At 54.5% G+C, this 13,189-nt stretch overlaps 4 protein-coding genes across 4 annotated transcripts; 3 read left to right on the forward strand and 1 right to left on the reverse strand.

Annotated features, from left to right (window-relative positions):
* Window positions 1–767: 767 nt before the first annotated feature.
* On the reverse strand, window positions 768–3,339 carry ColSpa_08449 (vacuolar protein sorting-associated protein vps5; the record flags this gene model as incomplete). The annotated part of the gene is made up of 5 exons (XM_049274661.1): window positions 768–1,445; window positions 1,497–1,669; window positions 1,725–1,802; window positions 1,857–2,126; window positions 2,403–3,339. The coding sequence occupies 5 exons, from the start codon at window positions 3,337–3,339 to the stop codon at window positions 768–770; spliced, it is 2,136 nt and encodes a 711-aa protein (XP_049130618.1).
* Window positions 3,340–6,049: 2,710 nt separating this feature from the next.
* ColSpa_08450 (putative cysteine protease atg4) lies at window positions 6,050–6,769 on the forward strand (the record flags this gene model as incomplete). The annotated part of the gene is made up of 1 exon (XM_049274662.1): window positions 6,050–6,769. The coding sequence occupies one exon, from the start codon at window positions 6,050–6,052 to the stop codon at window positions 6,767–6,769; it is 720 nt and encodes a 239-aa protein (XP_049130619.1).
* A 1,995-nt stretch (window positions 6,770–8,764) lies between these two features.
* ColSpa_08451 (putative phospholipid-transporting ATPase DRS2) lies at window positions 8,765–12,499 on the forward strand (the record flags this gene model as incomplete). The annotated part of the gene is made up of 1 exon (XM_049274663.1): window positions 8,765–12,499. One exon carries the CDS (start codon window positions 8,765–8,767, stop codon window positions 12,497–12,499), a length of 3,735 nt encoding a protein of 1,244 aa, XP_049130620.1.
* An 87-nt stretch (window positions 12,500–12,586) lies between these two features.
* Window positions 12,587–13,021, forward strand: ColSpa_08452 (uncharacterized protein; the record flags this gene model as incomplete). The annotated part of the gene is made up of 1 exon (XM_049274664.1): window positions 12,587–13,021. One exon carries the CDS (start codon window positions 12,587–12,589, stop codon window positions 13,019–13,021), a length of 435 nt encoding a protein of 144 aa, XP_049130621.1.
* Between the last annotated feature and the right edge of the window lie 168 nt (window positions 13,022–13,189).

Here is a 13,189-nt window from a genome sequence, read left to right on the forward strand (position 1 = left end):
TACTCTAGACCATGGGCGAGGTCGACGAATTGGTGGTCGATATGGAGCTTTGGTAGTAGCTTGAATTAGTTGCTGGCGGACGAGTCCCCAGATGAGCTAGGCGATCTGAAAGTACTAGAGGAAGTCTTTGGCTGGGATGCAGTGGGATACATTGGGCTGAGAGTGTTGGATAAGGTTCTCGTTGGTAACTTGGTTAGAATTCGAGATGGACGAGCTTGACGACGATGGAGAAGACCTCAAGCTAAGGACATGTACGTACGGGTATATAGGTAAGGCCGAAGCTGGAAGCAGTGCAATGAATCATGTTCAAGTGACTATACACTCAGCCAAATTCATTATTTTTTCTCCTATATTACCATGAAGTCCTTCAAGCGACATGATGCTGTTGCTTTTGGATCATGGGAACAAGGATTAACAACTAGTCTTTGGACATAGTTGGCATGAGGACTAAATGATCGCCAACTCGAAGCAGAGTCCGTATGCCAGTGGTACAGTCCAGTGTTTAAACATGTACACTTCACGCCTGGGAGGCTTGTTACTTGCGTCTCTCCTAGCTCAGCACGGTCCGCAGTCGCTTGACTGACGAACCAAAAAGGCACGCAAGGCGATGCAAAATGCAGTTCAGTTCGCCATATCGCAAACGACTCTGGAACAGAAGAGCCTAAGAAAAGTCAAGAACAAGGAGCGCTGCCAGTACTACATCAAATCAGAAGACTCGCTTATTCGCCAGCACAACTGGTGTTTATTGATTCCGCTATACAATGCCCTCAATTGGATAGGGCAAGGCAGGCGTCGACAGCCTGCCCAACTCTGCCCTGCTTCTGATATACCACGTCCGAAATGATGTCCCTGTCGAGATCGGGAAACATGCCCGCAAGCGTCTCGACGACATTATTGTGCTCTGCTCTACTGAGACGTTGCGCTTCTGCAACCTCGGCGCTCGCCTGCCTGGCTGCAGCCTCCTCAGCCGACAGTTGATGACGAGGGGCGGGCTGTTGCCCATCCGGCGGTATCTCTGTGCTTGGTCTGGGGGACAATCGTTCGGAAGAACCTGGTGGCCTTGTGGTATTACTGGGCACTGGCGGCGCAGGCAACGGCTCGTCAGAAAACATGCGGCCGATGGTGCTGAGTGGTTTCTGTATCGATCGGAGGAGACCGGTAATCGGGGCTTGATCATCGACTTCTTTGCTGCCTTCGTTCGATGATGTTGAGCGACGTGGTGTGGAAGATTCTCCAACCATGTCTATAGAGGGTCGGCCGGAGGAGTCTCCCAGCTGAAAACCTGTTTTCTCCGAGAAGGTGGGCTCCTGCACGACTGCCGGCGAGTCAAGACGGTGCCTTTCTGCTATCGCAGACACAGCTGCCTCAACGTTCTTTTCGAACTCCTCATCCGTGATCGTAAGGGTTGTCCGGTCCATGTTTTCAATGAACTGGATGGCGCCCATCTGTGACAAGTGAGCAAGTGCTGCGAAGCTGTACTACCACGATAAACCTACCAGCGATGAAAGATAGTAGCCTGCCTCGCCACCAAGCTTCTCTTGATTTCTGAAGCGCAGGATATACTGGACGTTGGACACCAAATGCTCCGGGTTGGCTTGCAAGACGACATAAATCAAGAGCGGCATAAATGAGTCGGCCGATGAGTCTGATTTGGAGTGCTTGAGAAGCCCTGATGCTGATTAGCTCACTGGGTGCATGATTGCTTTTGCGAGAGCTGAACTAACCGAAGATGACTTTGCAACAGTTAAGGACGCAGATTATCTTATCCCGTGGCGCCCGGTAAGACTTGATCTTGAGGAGTTCTACAACACGTTAGGGAATGCCCTAGCAGTCTCGCAAGCTCTCGAATGACGAACCTTGTTGGGCGAGCTTGAGGAACCGCCTTCCGCTGTCGCCAGCAGGCGGAATGTCTAAATGCTCCTCCCGGAGCCATGCGTAGATGTTGATCTTTTGTGTTAGGATATCATCCCGTTCCACGTCCTCTTGATGCTGCCCACGTCGCCCGGGTCCCATGGGTCGCTCACCCCCTCGCCGTTTCGGTTTCGCACCAGGAATCGGTTGTGGCGGAGGAATCGCAGGCGAGAAAGTCTGCGTGTAGAGCCGGTTCATGACCAACTTCTCCATACCTTCACGAGCGTTATCGAACTCGGCATCGGATACATCCCTCCACACTTCACATTGCGCCATCTTATTGGCAATAAAGGCCAAGAAGTCGCTGATAATCTTGACTTGCTCATGCACCATCCACTGTCGCTTCCCGAATTCAGACAAGAAGGACTTCAAGTATCTGGCAACCGGGTCTGCTTTCTTGTTTCGCAACTGCTCCAGGAAGCGATGAAAGTCAAAAGGCAACGCTGGTTCGGGCTCGGGTTCAGGAGGCGGTGGCCGGTGGATAGGCAGACCAGGAGACAATTGGGAGTCTGTGCTCATTTGTCTGTCTTCGTGAGATCGCGAAGGCGTTGCGGGAGGACCGTCCTTTGGCGGGACAGGAGGGCCTTGGTCATCGGGGGCCCGCTCTCGAGAAAGAATGCTGGCAGGGGAGGCCGAGTGTATCCTCAGACCCTGGAGTTCCTGAACCTGGTGGGACAGTGACGGGACTAGCGGCTCGAGGCTGGACTTCCGAGGCGGATGCTGAATGCCAGGACTACCCAGCATAGGCGATGCAATCTCCAGTCTTGGACTCATGACTTCTTCAACCCCCGGTCCTCCACCATCGCCAGTGAATTGCTCCATAATGCTCTGGATTTCGGATCGTGATCCATTTTCTTGCTCATCTTCGCTTCCATATCTGCGCTCGTCGTAGCCGGCGTCAGATCTCGTTGGGGATGCCTCGGACGACGGCCGGCGCTTGGTAGCGTTCGACGGCGTTCGAGACGGCGGCTGTGACGTGCTGGGAGTGGGAGGTGTTGGGTCAACGTAGGTCGTGGACTCTATCGTGAGGTACTGGGTGGCAGTTTCGGCAGGCAGAGGACTCGTGGGCTTTAGGGTAGCGATCGAGGAAGTCATGGGCTCCGGTGCATTCTCTGAGGCTGGTGCAGAGGCGGTCTGGCTTGATTCTCGAGCCGACTTGCTGTCCGAGTAGGCGATAGACTTCGTCTCCGGCGTCGATTCCAGATTATCGTCGCCAAAGTCGATCAGGTCGTCCGTCGCCTGTTGCTTGCCCGCTGCCTTCGCGGACAGTGCGGGCTTGCTTTCTTTCTCATGGTTGTCGAGCTCGGGAGGCTGCGTTTCAGCCTTCGACCCCGCGGGCTCGGCGCTCGTCACCGGAACAGTGGCGGAGTCATGATGGGTGTCGCCAGGTAGGCCGGGAGAATGATTTGTGGGATCTGTGGAAGACATACACCACAAATATTACCGAGTTTGTGTTGGAGCGTGTGAAAGAATGGAGGGCTCCAGCTAAGGCGAGCAGCGAAAGTCGTGTTCGGGTTGTGGGGGGCGAGGCTCGAGCTTAGCAAACGGCGGAGGGGAAACGGTCGCTGACATGCAGATACGATGATTGATTAGGAGAATCCGCAGGAACTCCAAAGTTGGGGAGGGACCTTGTGTCTATTCGGGATAGAGAGAGGCTGCGAGCTAAAGGAGAGAGGTGTGCGGAAAGATATCGGTGAGTCGGTAAGAGCTATCGCGGGAATGGGATCAGCAGGGTAGCGATGGGTTGGCCGTGTGACGACGCAGAAGGCTGAGAATGTGTGGTGTGGTGTGCAGCGATGAGAGATCCCCACAATTCGTGGGGTGCTGGATGAGCTGGGCCTAGACACTGGAAGTCCTGGACCAGAGTTTTGCCGAATCCAGGGTCCCAGCTGCAGCGGTGAGGAAACGACGTCACTCGCCAGAAGAAAGTCGGTTATGTGCCGCGGTCCCGGCACTCGGCCAAATCATAAACCGGCCAGCCACATGCGCGGTCACGTGAAAAGTCGGATCCGAAGACACCTTATCGGGATTTGAACTTCCGTGAGTGAGCCCGGCTCCGGCAGGCCTCGGCTTGGTCTTTGTGGTTCTTCTATCCCGGCGCACGGCTCCCCTCCTTCGTTCCATTTTTCTTTACGCCTTCAAACACTGACAGGGACTTGTCCTCCCCCTCAAGCATCCGACCTCGGCTCAACAAGGTCCATCAATCTAACGACTCATTATGCCCTCAGATCCGCTGCAGCACTCACTACGGCCGATTATGAAATTGTGCTCTCCTACAACCACTCACAAACAAAAACAGTCTGTCCAGATGAGGGATTGACGCAAGGGGGACGGCTTCGAAACCGCTCGCAGGTTTTTTTTTGCTTCTTCGTGGTGCCTTGACAGGTCGATCTCAAATCTTTTAATTCGTTCAACCGCTGTTTCTCGTATCCCGCAAAGACGTTGGTTAACCGACCCACTGGTCTAGAACGTTGGAAACACTTTTGCTTTTTACTCACCGTCCGGTCGACGTACCTTCAATGAACTACCTAACCGCCTGGTTGCTTCTACTCCCTTATGTCCAAACTCTGCGCTTCCCGCGTCATCGTTCCCTTCGCCAATTTGGCGCTCGGTCCTCTGACAAGTGTCAAGCCACACGAGCGTTCGCCTAGCTGCCCGAAAGAGGACTTGTTTTGCTACCTGAGTCAACCGTCGCACACCACACCAAATGTCAGACCAAGGATTGGAGCATAACGCCTGCTTGTCAGGAATAGGCATGGCAGTTGGGGGCGCCTCTCAGTCAGCGGCCGGAGCCCTCGGCCCCATCCTTGTTCAGGAGTCTCCGCTGACAATAATCTTCTGTTTCGATCTGGTCATCTCAAGTTTCAGGTTGGAACTTGTAGAACGCATCCTGTTCAACCCAACTTGATGGCCCACAACGGACGTCGTCAAAACTCGCAAGCTGACCTTTTATCGACAAGCGCCGTCTTTCCCGGCAGGGAACCTCGTGGCTGATGGTTGTGTCCCACTCTAATTGCTGCTTAGTGGCGAAGCAATATTTCGGGAGGGTCACTGACAGCTGCTTCGAAGTCTGAAGTCTGATGTCCAAAGCCAAAGTAGTATTGTTGACTACTCTCTCTTTTACTTTAGTGTCTTGTCGTATTCTTCTGGAACCGTCCAGTTCTCGCTGCCTACGCCGCTAGTCATGGCAGCTGCTGAATGACGCCAACTTTAGTCTTTTTCTTCTTTTTCTAGACCGACAAGTATGACTTTCTGGATCGTATACGAGCAAATGACCTGCATGAAGCGGGAATCATCAACCTTAACGGCCGACTCCCCGGCCTGAGACTCGTTGACCCTGGCTCCTTCTCCAAACGTATAGGTATTGCGAAACGCAGCCATCCTTCTCCAATCGACTGCTCGGAACGGGGCTCCCTACTTTATCGTCTTTAGGCTACCGACGAGAAGACGTCCACCGGTGCCTCGGTTCAGGGGACCGTCCATCCCGCCCTTAGGATCTCCGATAAACGACATCGACCAGGTTCCATGCTGGGCCTCCGGACGTAGGGGGGACATCTAGCTTGCTGGACCCTGCAGAGGGGGCTACCCGGTGGCTTGGCTGGCACATCCCAGAACCCTTGAACCCGTGCGTTCGCCAGCAGAGGAGTTGTGTTTCCCAAAAAGGACAGACTTGCGATTCGGAACATCCCATATTCAACCTGCGCCTCAGGATATCATCATCCACATCGAACCCCGGATGCATCTTACATGTCAAGGGATACCTCTTCGGGGAGTGGTCTCCCTGCCTGACTTGGGCGCTCTGAGAGATGCGACTGGCTGAATTGAGTTGGAGCTATGGGACGGGCGTGACTTGATGGTGGAAACGCCCAAACGACGGCCGAGGTTTGCACCATCTTTCATCTCAAGGCCGGCCCAACGGCGTGGGCTGACGTGCAGCAACTCTGTATAAAGGCTGATGGTAAGTCCCTTCTAGACTACCTTCATCTCATCGTCATTCAGGCATCCAACTCAACGTAGCAGCTAGCTCGCCCATCATCTCAGCCCCGGAGGCAGTCATTCTCTTGTCGCGATTCTCTTCAGCCTATTCAGCGAGCATTTCATCTTGTCTTGTCAGTCTCAGAACGCTACTCCAGTCACGATGAAGTTCCTCAACATCCTCGCGCTTGCGTCCGTCGCGGCTGCCTTTCCCACTCTATCGGAGACGTCCATCAACGAGGTTGACGTTCGTGACCTGGAGGCTCGCGAACTCGAAGCCCGCCAGCGCAGCGGCCGCGTAGGCTCCACGGCCAAGGAGTTCAGCCAGGGCGGCTGCAAGGACGTCATCATGTTCTTCGCTCGCGGCTCGACCGAGGTCGGCAACATGGGCACCGTCTGCGGCCCTCCCACTGCCAACGGCGTCAAGGCCAACTTCCAGAGCGTAGCTGTCGAGGGGGTCGACTACGCAGCTGGCCTGGCGACCAACACGCTTCCCGGCGGCGCGGACCCCAAAGGCATTGCCGAGATGAAGAGGCTTATTGCCCAGGCCAACTCCGACTGCCCCAACTCCATGCTTGTCGTGGGCGGCTACAGTCAGGGCGCGGCACTCACCCATCGCGCGGTTGAGGACCTCCCGCAGGCCCAAAAGGACCAGATCGTTGCGGCCTTCACCTTTGGGGACACTCAGAACACCCAGGACAAGGGTCAGATTCCCAACTTCCCCAAGGAGAAGACCAAGATCATCTGCGCCGCGGGCGACGCCGTCTGCAGGGGCACGCTCACCATCCTCCCCGCCCACTTGTCTTACGGCGCAAACGCCGATGAGATGGCCGACTTCATCTCGCAGAAGCTCACAGCCGCGGGTGCACAGAGGCGCAAGTAGGCAATGTCACGAAGGCACGGTTCTGAGGCGGGGGTGGTGGACCACGACTGGTATTGGGGTATACGAAGCATACGACTTTTGTGTTGTTACATCTTGTTTCTACTACTTGTTCTTCTCTGTGCAGGCATCAAGAGATATCCTTTGCTTCTTTTCACCGTTGACGATTTGCGGTCGGGATCATCGTGTTTCAAACAATGCAATCTTCACTTCCTGCGGGGGCATGCAGGCAGTTCAGGGTCGATCGGATCAGCTGCACGGCAAAAGGCTGAGTGTTTTGAGATTCCAGGGGACGAGGCAGCCAAGACGGCCATCATACACTAGTTGATCGACTCGTATACCAAAGAAAGTTCCCGAAGCTTGTGCTCCATCGCGAGGCGGCCTGTGACAGTAGTTGATTGAAGGGCCCGGCATTCCAGGATATAAAGGACGGGGTCATGCTGGTCGTTGCGGGGGTTGATGTACAGTGCTCTTCCAAGCAACACGGTGTTCTGGCCCTCCCTGACTCCGGGCTCACGTGTGGCTAGGTTGGTCATTTGGCTGACTCATGTCGCAGCCGCACTGTACCTCATCGCCCCGCCCTCGATGCTTCTGCTGTCTCTTCGCCTCCTTCGCATCTGTCTCTCATCCCACTCAAATTGTTATTGTCAACGTGCAACAGACGAGACAGTGGCACCACAAACTTTGACCGTGCGACAGCTCGGCTGGAAGAACGCACAGTGTGCCGGCAGCGAATAAACACCGCGGCCGCCCTGCCTTCAAGGCGACCACCCAGAAATACGCGTGCGAGATACTCCACCAAGTTGCGACGTCGCGACTTAGGATCTTGCCTGTTCAGCTCCCACCCGAACCTTTAACTTGTATGACGCTTGTCGTGGAAGAGTTCAAAGCATTCTACAGGGGTAGCCAAATGGAAGACACCGGATGGCACCCGTGCTGACTGGCCCCTTGGTCGCCGTCTATTCTCGGGACGCATTGGCTCGATGCGGGTGCATGTACGGCAGACAACGGGAACGCCAATGGTGTTGAAGCCCGGACCTCTTATCGCGGGAGCCGCCGCATGCCTTCCCCGTCCCGTTGGATGTTGCGGACGCGGGATGCGGAAAAAGACGTCAAAACGGCATGAGCCCAGGGCGGCATTCGGAGCTGTTGCGGTGTGCAACCCGTAGCCAATCACTGCGGTGTCTTAACGAAATACGCACAGCGTTCTTGGCGTCCTAGTGGGGGACAGCGCAACGTTAAGCTTTTCGCCCATCATCGCACCGCATGAACCGCACGTGGGACAAGATTTGGCTGTTAGGCTGACGATGGCGGCGGGCTTTTCCTGAACCTTGGGTAACCTTCTGTCGACTTCACTCGAGACCGAGCCGCGGACCCCCACTGCTACCCAGCCAGAGTGGTCGAGACCTTGCACTAGTGTACCGTATGCAACGAGACATGACCGCCACAAGGGCCGTCGACCAGCAGCCAGCGAGAACCCTGGCCAGTTGAACCCACCGCGTGGGGAGATCAACACGGAATCATGGTTCCAATGGGGCACCTGCCCGCTAATGCAGCGATTTCTGCCCTGGAGAGGCCTGGAGAGGCGTGGCTAATCGATATCTTTAGCAACAGATTGCGTCGGCAGGCTCTACTGCGTAATTTCGCGAGGATTTCTTGGCAGCCCACCGCGCCTGGGCTGGCAGGCCATTAATGACGAACTCAATGCCCGCTCTTTTTACTCCGTCACTTATCTCCACACGCGTCTCCTCTCTTGTCGTCGAAGCTGTCTGGGGAAACGGTGAAATGGCGCCGCACATTCTCCGACTCGAGTCTTTGCACGTCCAACCTTACTGAAGCATCCGGAGACCTCGGTCGCTACGCCCAAGTCGCCTCCGCCGCTACCGTTCGACTCGCGCACATTCCGAACCGATGCGACCGCTCGTTTGCGCTCGGAAATGACCCGCCCTGCAAGACGCAACTCTTGCAATTGTCACTCGCTTGACAGATGCCGCTACGATGAACGAAAAACCGACACCCGACGCACCACCGGGCGATGCGCCGCCCGGAACCGACGAGAAGGCTGTCAAGGCGCGACTGCTTGGCGCTATCACAGGACGCGATGCTCTTACGTGGTACAAAAGCGGCTTCCGTGAGGTGGTGTTGGGCCAAAAGACACTCCCGCCCTCCAAGAATGGCCGTCGCATTCCTCTACGGCTGGATCAAGATGCACCCTTGACCGACGAGCGCCGAGGCGGTCACCCCTACGTATCCAATGCCATCCGAACGTCCCGATACACCGTCTACGACTTCATCCCAAAGCAGTTGTTTTTCCAGTTTTCTCGAATCGGCAACTTTTATTTTCTTTGCGTTGGTGTGCCCCAGACCATACCTGGACTCTCCACAACTGGCTCGACCACCACTATTTTACCGTTATTATTCTTTGTTTTGGTTACAATCGCCAAAGAGGGATATGACGATTTCAAGCGGCATCGGCTCGACAAGGTGGAGAATGCGGAAACAGCACGCGTCCTCAAGCGCTCGAAGCATCGCAATACGGCCACGCAGGATTGGCTATCAAAGCTCCGCGGATTGCTTGTGAAGAGCAAAAAAGGGCGGGAAACATGTCCAGATGACGGGCCCTGGACAACCACAAAATGGTGTGATATTGAAGTTGGAGATCTCATCAGGTTATCAAGAGATGACCCAGTCCCAGCCGACATTGTGCTGCTCTCCACCGACGGAGAAAATGGCCTCGCTTACATTGAAACGATGGCACTGGACGGCGAGACAAACCTCAAGAGCAAGCAAGTTTCGGCAGCCCTGAAGGATTATGATACGTTTGAAAAGATAACCATGTCCAACGCTGAACTCGCTGTCGAAGACCCAAATCCTGATTTATACAAATTCGATGGCAAGATCACTGTAGACGGCAAGTCGCTGCCACTCACGTCCGCCGAAGTCATTTACCGCGGGAGCATCTTGAGGAACACTGGATATGCAATCGGCATCGTCATCAACACAGGCGAAGAGTGCAAAATCCGCATGAACGCCAATCAGCATCCCAAGGCGAAAAAGCCAGCCCTTGAAACCGTCGCCAACAAGATTGTCATCACCCTCGCTATTTATGTCATCATCCTCTCTGTTGGCTGCTCCATGGGATACATCATGTGGCAGAGGTCGCAGGAAAGAAATTCATGGTACCTCAAAGATGCCCAAGTCAAGTTTCACGAGATCATCATTGGTTACATCATTCAATTCAACAACGTCATACCGCTGGCGCTCTACGTCAGTCTCGAGATTGTCAAAGTTGGACAGCTGCTCATGCTCAACTCCGATGTTGAGATGTACCATGCCAAGACAGATACGCCTGCGCGTTGCAACACGAACACGATTCTCGAGAACTTAGGCCAAGTGGGCTACATATTTACCGACAAGACGGGCACACTTACTGAGAACGTCATGAAGTTCCGGAAACTAAGCATTGCGGGCACAGCATGGCTTCATCAACCCGATGTCGACCTTGAGGCCGAGGGCGGCGAGAGCAGCTCTGTTGACACGCTTTCAGAGGTCAAAGGAGGTCCTCGAGTTTCGACTCAGTACATAAGGGCGGATGCCGTGGTCGATGATTACGTCCAGTCGCCAACAGCTCTTGGAAGGCCATCTATGGCCCAGTCTCGTGCACCATCTACCCGACGATCCTCCTCCCAGTGGCGCTCCACAGGTCGCCCAGATCATGTGCAACCGGATGTGACTACTAAAGAACTTTTGGAGTTCATTGCTTTGAGACCTCACTCCCTGTTCGCCAGGAGAGCCAAGGACTACATTCTGGCCATGGCTCTTTGTCACACCTGTCTACCGGAAATTCGCGATGGCGAGGTGGAGTACCAGTCTTCATCTCCAGACGAACTGGCGATCGTTCGAGCAGCGCAGGAGCTGGGATACAGTGTCATTTCTCGAACGTCTTCGAATATTACATTGCGACACGCCTCGGATGCTGGCGACACTGGGAAGGACATGACGTTCGAGATATTGGATGTCATTGAGTTCAGCAGCCACCGAAAGAGGATGTCTATCGTCGTACGGTACCCTGATGGACGGATCTGCATTATTTGCAAAGGTGCCGATTCGGTTATTCTTCCGAGGTTGAAGTTGGCTAATCTGGCCTTGCAAAAAGCCCAGAACGTTCGCAAGAGCGCGGACCTGGAACACGAGCTTCTTCGGAAGAGCGAACAACAAGAGCCAACAATCAGTGTCAGCGGCCGTGCAAGCATGTCTCTGCGAAGAAGCATCGGTATTGCACGTAATGCTCCAGGACCGAGTACAAGACCTCACGTGGACCGCAGCCAGTCTTTCGAGGCAAGCAGGCTGGGCAAATCCGGCGATTTACTTCGACCCTCGATCAACATCCGTACTACCTCGTTTGATGCATCGCCAGCCTCTCCTAACCTTGCCCACCATACCCCCGAGAAGTTCGCATTCCTCGACGACCCCGCCATTGCCGATGACTCGACTATTTTTACTCGCTGTTTCAAACACCTGGACGACTTTGCCACCGAAGGCCTGCGCACGCTACTTTTCGCTCAGAAGTTCATCTCTGAGCAGGACTACCGCACGTGGAAGCAATCTTTTGATGAAGCCGCTACTAGCTTGATCAACCGACAGGAGAAGATCGAGGCTGCGGCAGAGACCATTGAGCAGTCTCTTAGCCTTGTTGGCGCATCCGCGATCGAGGACAAACTGCAAGAGGGCGTACCGGAGACCATCGACAAGCTTCGACGGGCTAACATCAAGGTTTGGATGTTGACGGGCGATAAGCGCGAGACGGCCATCAACATTGCCCACTCGACACGCATCTGCCAGCCCGTCTCTGACCTTTTCACCCTTGATGTGTCGAAGGGAGATCTTCAGGGTCAGCTGATGGCGCTGTCTGAAGACTTGCACTCTGGCTGTGTCCACAGCGTTGTCGTCATCGATGGACAGTCTTTGGCTGCCATTGAGAAGTCACCTGAATTGACCGCCCAGTTCTACTCGGTTGTGCCCTTCGTTGACTCCGTCATCTGTTGCCGTGCCTCGCCGGCGCAAAAGGCTCTTATGGTCAAGACCGTCCGCTCGCAGCTTCGTAAGTCGGGAGGCCGCATGGGTCATGGACTGACCCTTGCTATTGGTGATGGCGCCAACGACCTGGCAATGATTTCCGCCAGCCACGTCGGCGTCGGAATTTCGGGAAAGGAGGGTCTGCAGGCTGCTCGAGTGGCCGATTACGCCATCGCCCAGTTCCGATACTTGCAGCGTTTGCTCCTGGTGCACGGCCGATGGAACTACGTCCGGACTGCCAAGTTCATTCTGTGCACTTTCTGGAAAGAGATGTTCTTCTACCTGCCCACTGCCATGTATCAGCGCTACAACGGTTACACGGGTACTTCGCTGTACGAATCGGCCAGCTTGACTGTCTTCAACACCCTGTTCACCAGTCTCTGCGTCATCTGTATGGGTATTTGGGAGCAAGATCTCAGCGCAGATACCCTACTCGCTGTCCCAGAGCTGTACGTGTATGGCCAACGAAACATGGGACTGAATCTAGTCAAGTACACCGCCTGGATGTTCTCGGCGGCGTGTCAAGGTGTGTTGGCGTACTGGGGCGTCTGGGCGGGGTATGTATGGTTCGCGCATTCGAGCGACCAGGGTCTCTTTGCCGTTGGTGATCTCTCATTTACGTTGGGCGTCGTCTGGATCAACTACAAGTGCTTGTAAGTACCTGATGGCGAATCTCATCCGAACATGTCCCAAGACTAACTGTGTCGCAGTATCCTTGAAACTCACTACAAATCAACCATTATGATGGCGTGCTTCTTCATCACCTTTTCGGGTTGGTGGGCGTGGAACGGCTTCCTCTCATCCATCTACGCCCGTTCCCCGTCGCCATACTCCGTGCGGGACGGATTTTCGAAAACGTTCGGTGCGGATTGGGCATGGTGGCTGACGCTCATTGTCATGACCACTATTTTCATTCTCATGGAAACGATCTTCCGCACCTTGCAGAGATCCATGATACTGACCGGGCTATGGAGGTGGCCCTGGGTTCGAAAGGAGGATGACGTCTGTGCTGATGAGTGGCGGTTGGAGTTGTGGCAGGAGCTGGAGAAGGACCCTACCGTGAAAACAAGGTTGAAGAAGTTGGCGAGAGATGAGGAGGAGGACAACGATGACGTGGTCAAAGAGGTCTGCGAAGATGAGGTGGATGGTGGCGTTGTCCGATTGGAGAGGGCGGTTTAAGTTTTTTTCTTGCAATAGATACCCATTCTGTTTTACACGCAGCATGAAATTACTCGACATATACTTTGTTCTAACAGCTCCAGTCGTCTTCGCGAGTCATCACATGCATCGTGGTAAACTTTCTTAGTTTATCAGTAGCCAACCTAAAGAGAATTTGGTTAATCTTGT

The sequence above is a fragment of the Colletotrichum spaethianum genome, assembly GCF_022836535.1.
Source record: "Colletotrichum spaethianum MAFF 239500 DNA, contig22, whole genome shotgun sequence".
In the NCBI taxonomy this organism is placed as follows: domain Eukaryota; kingdom Fungi; phylum Ascomycota; class Sordariomycetes; order Glomerellales; family Glomerellaceae; genus Colletotrichum; species Colletotrichum spaethianum.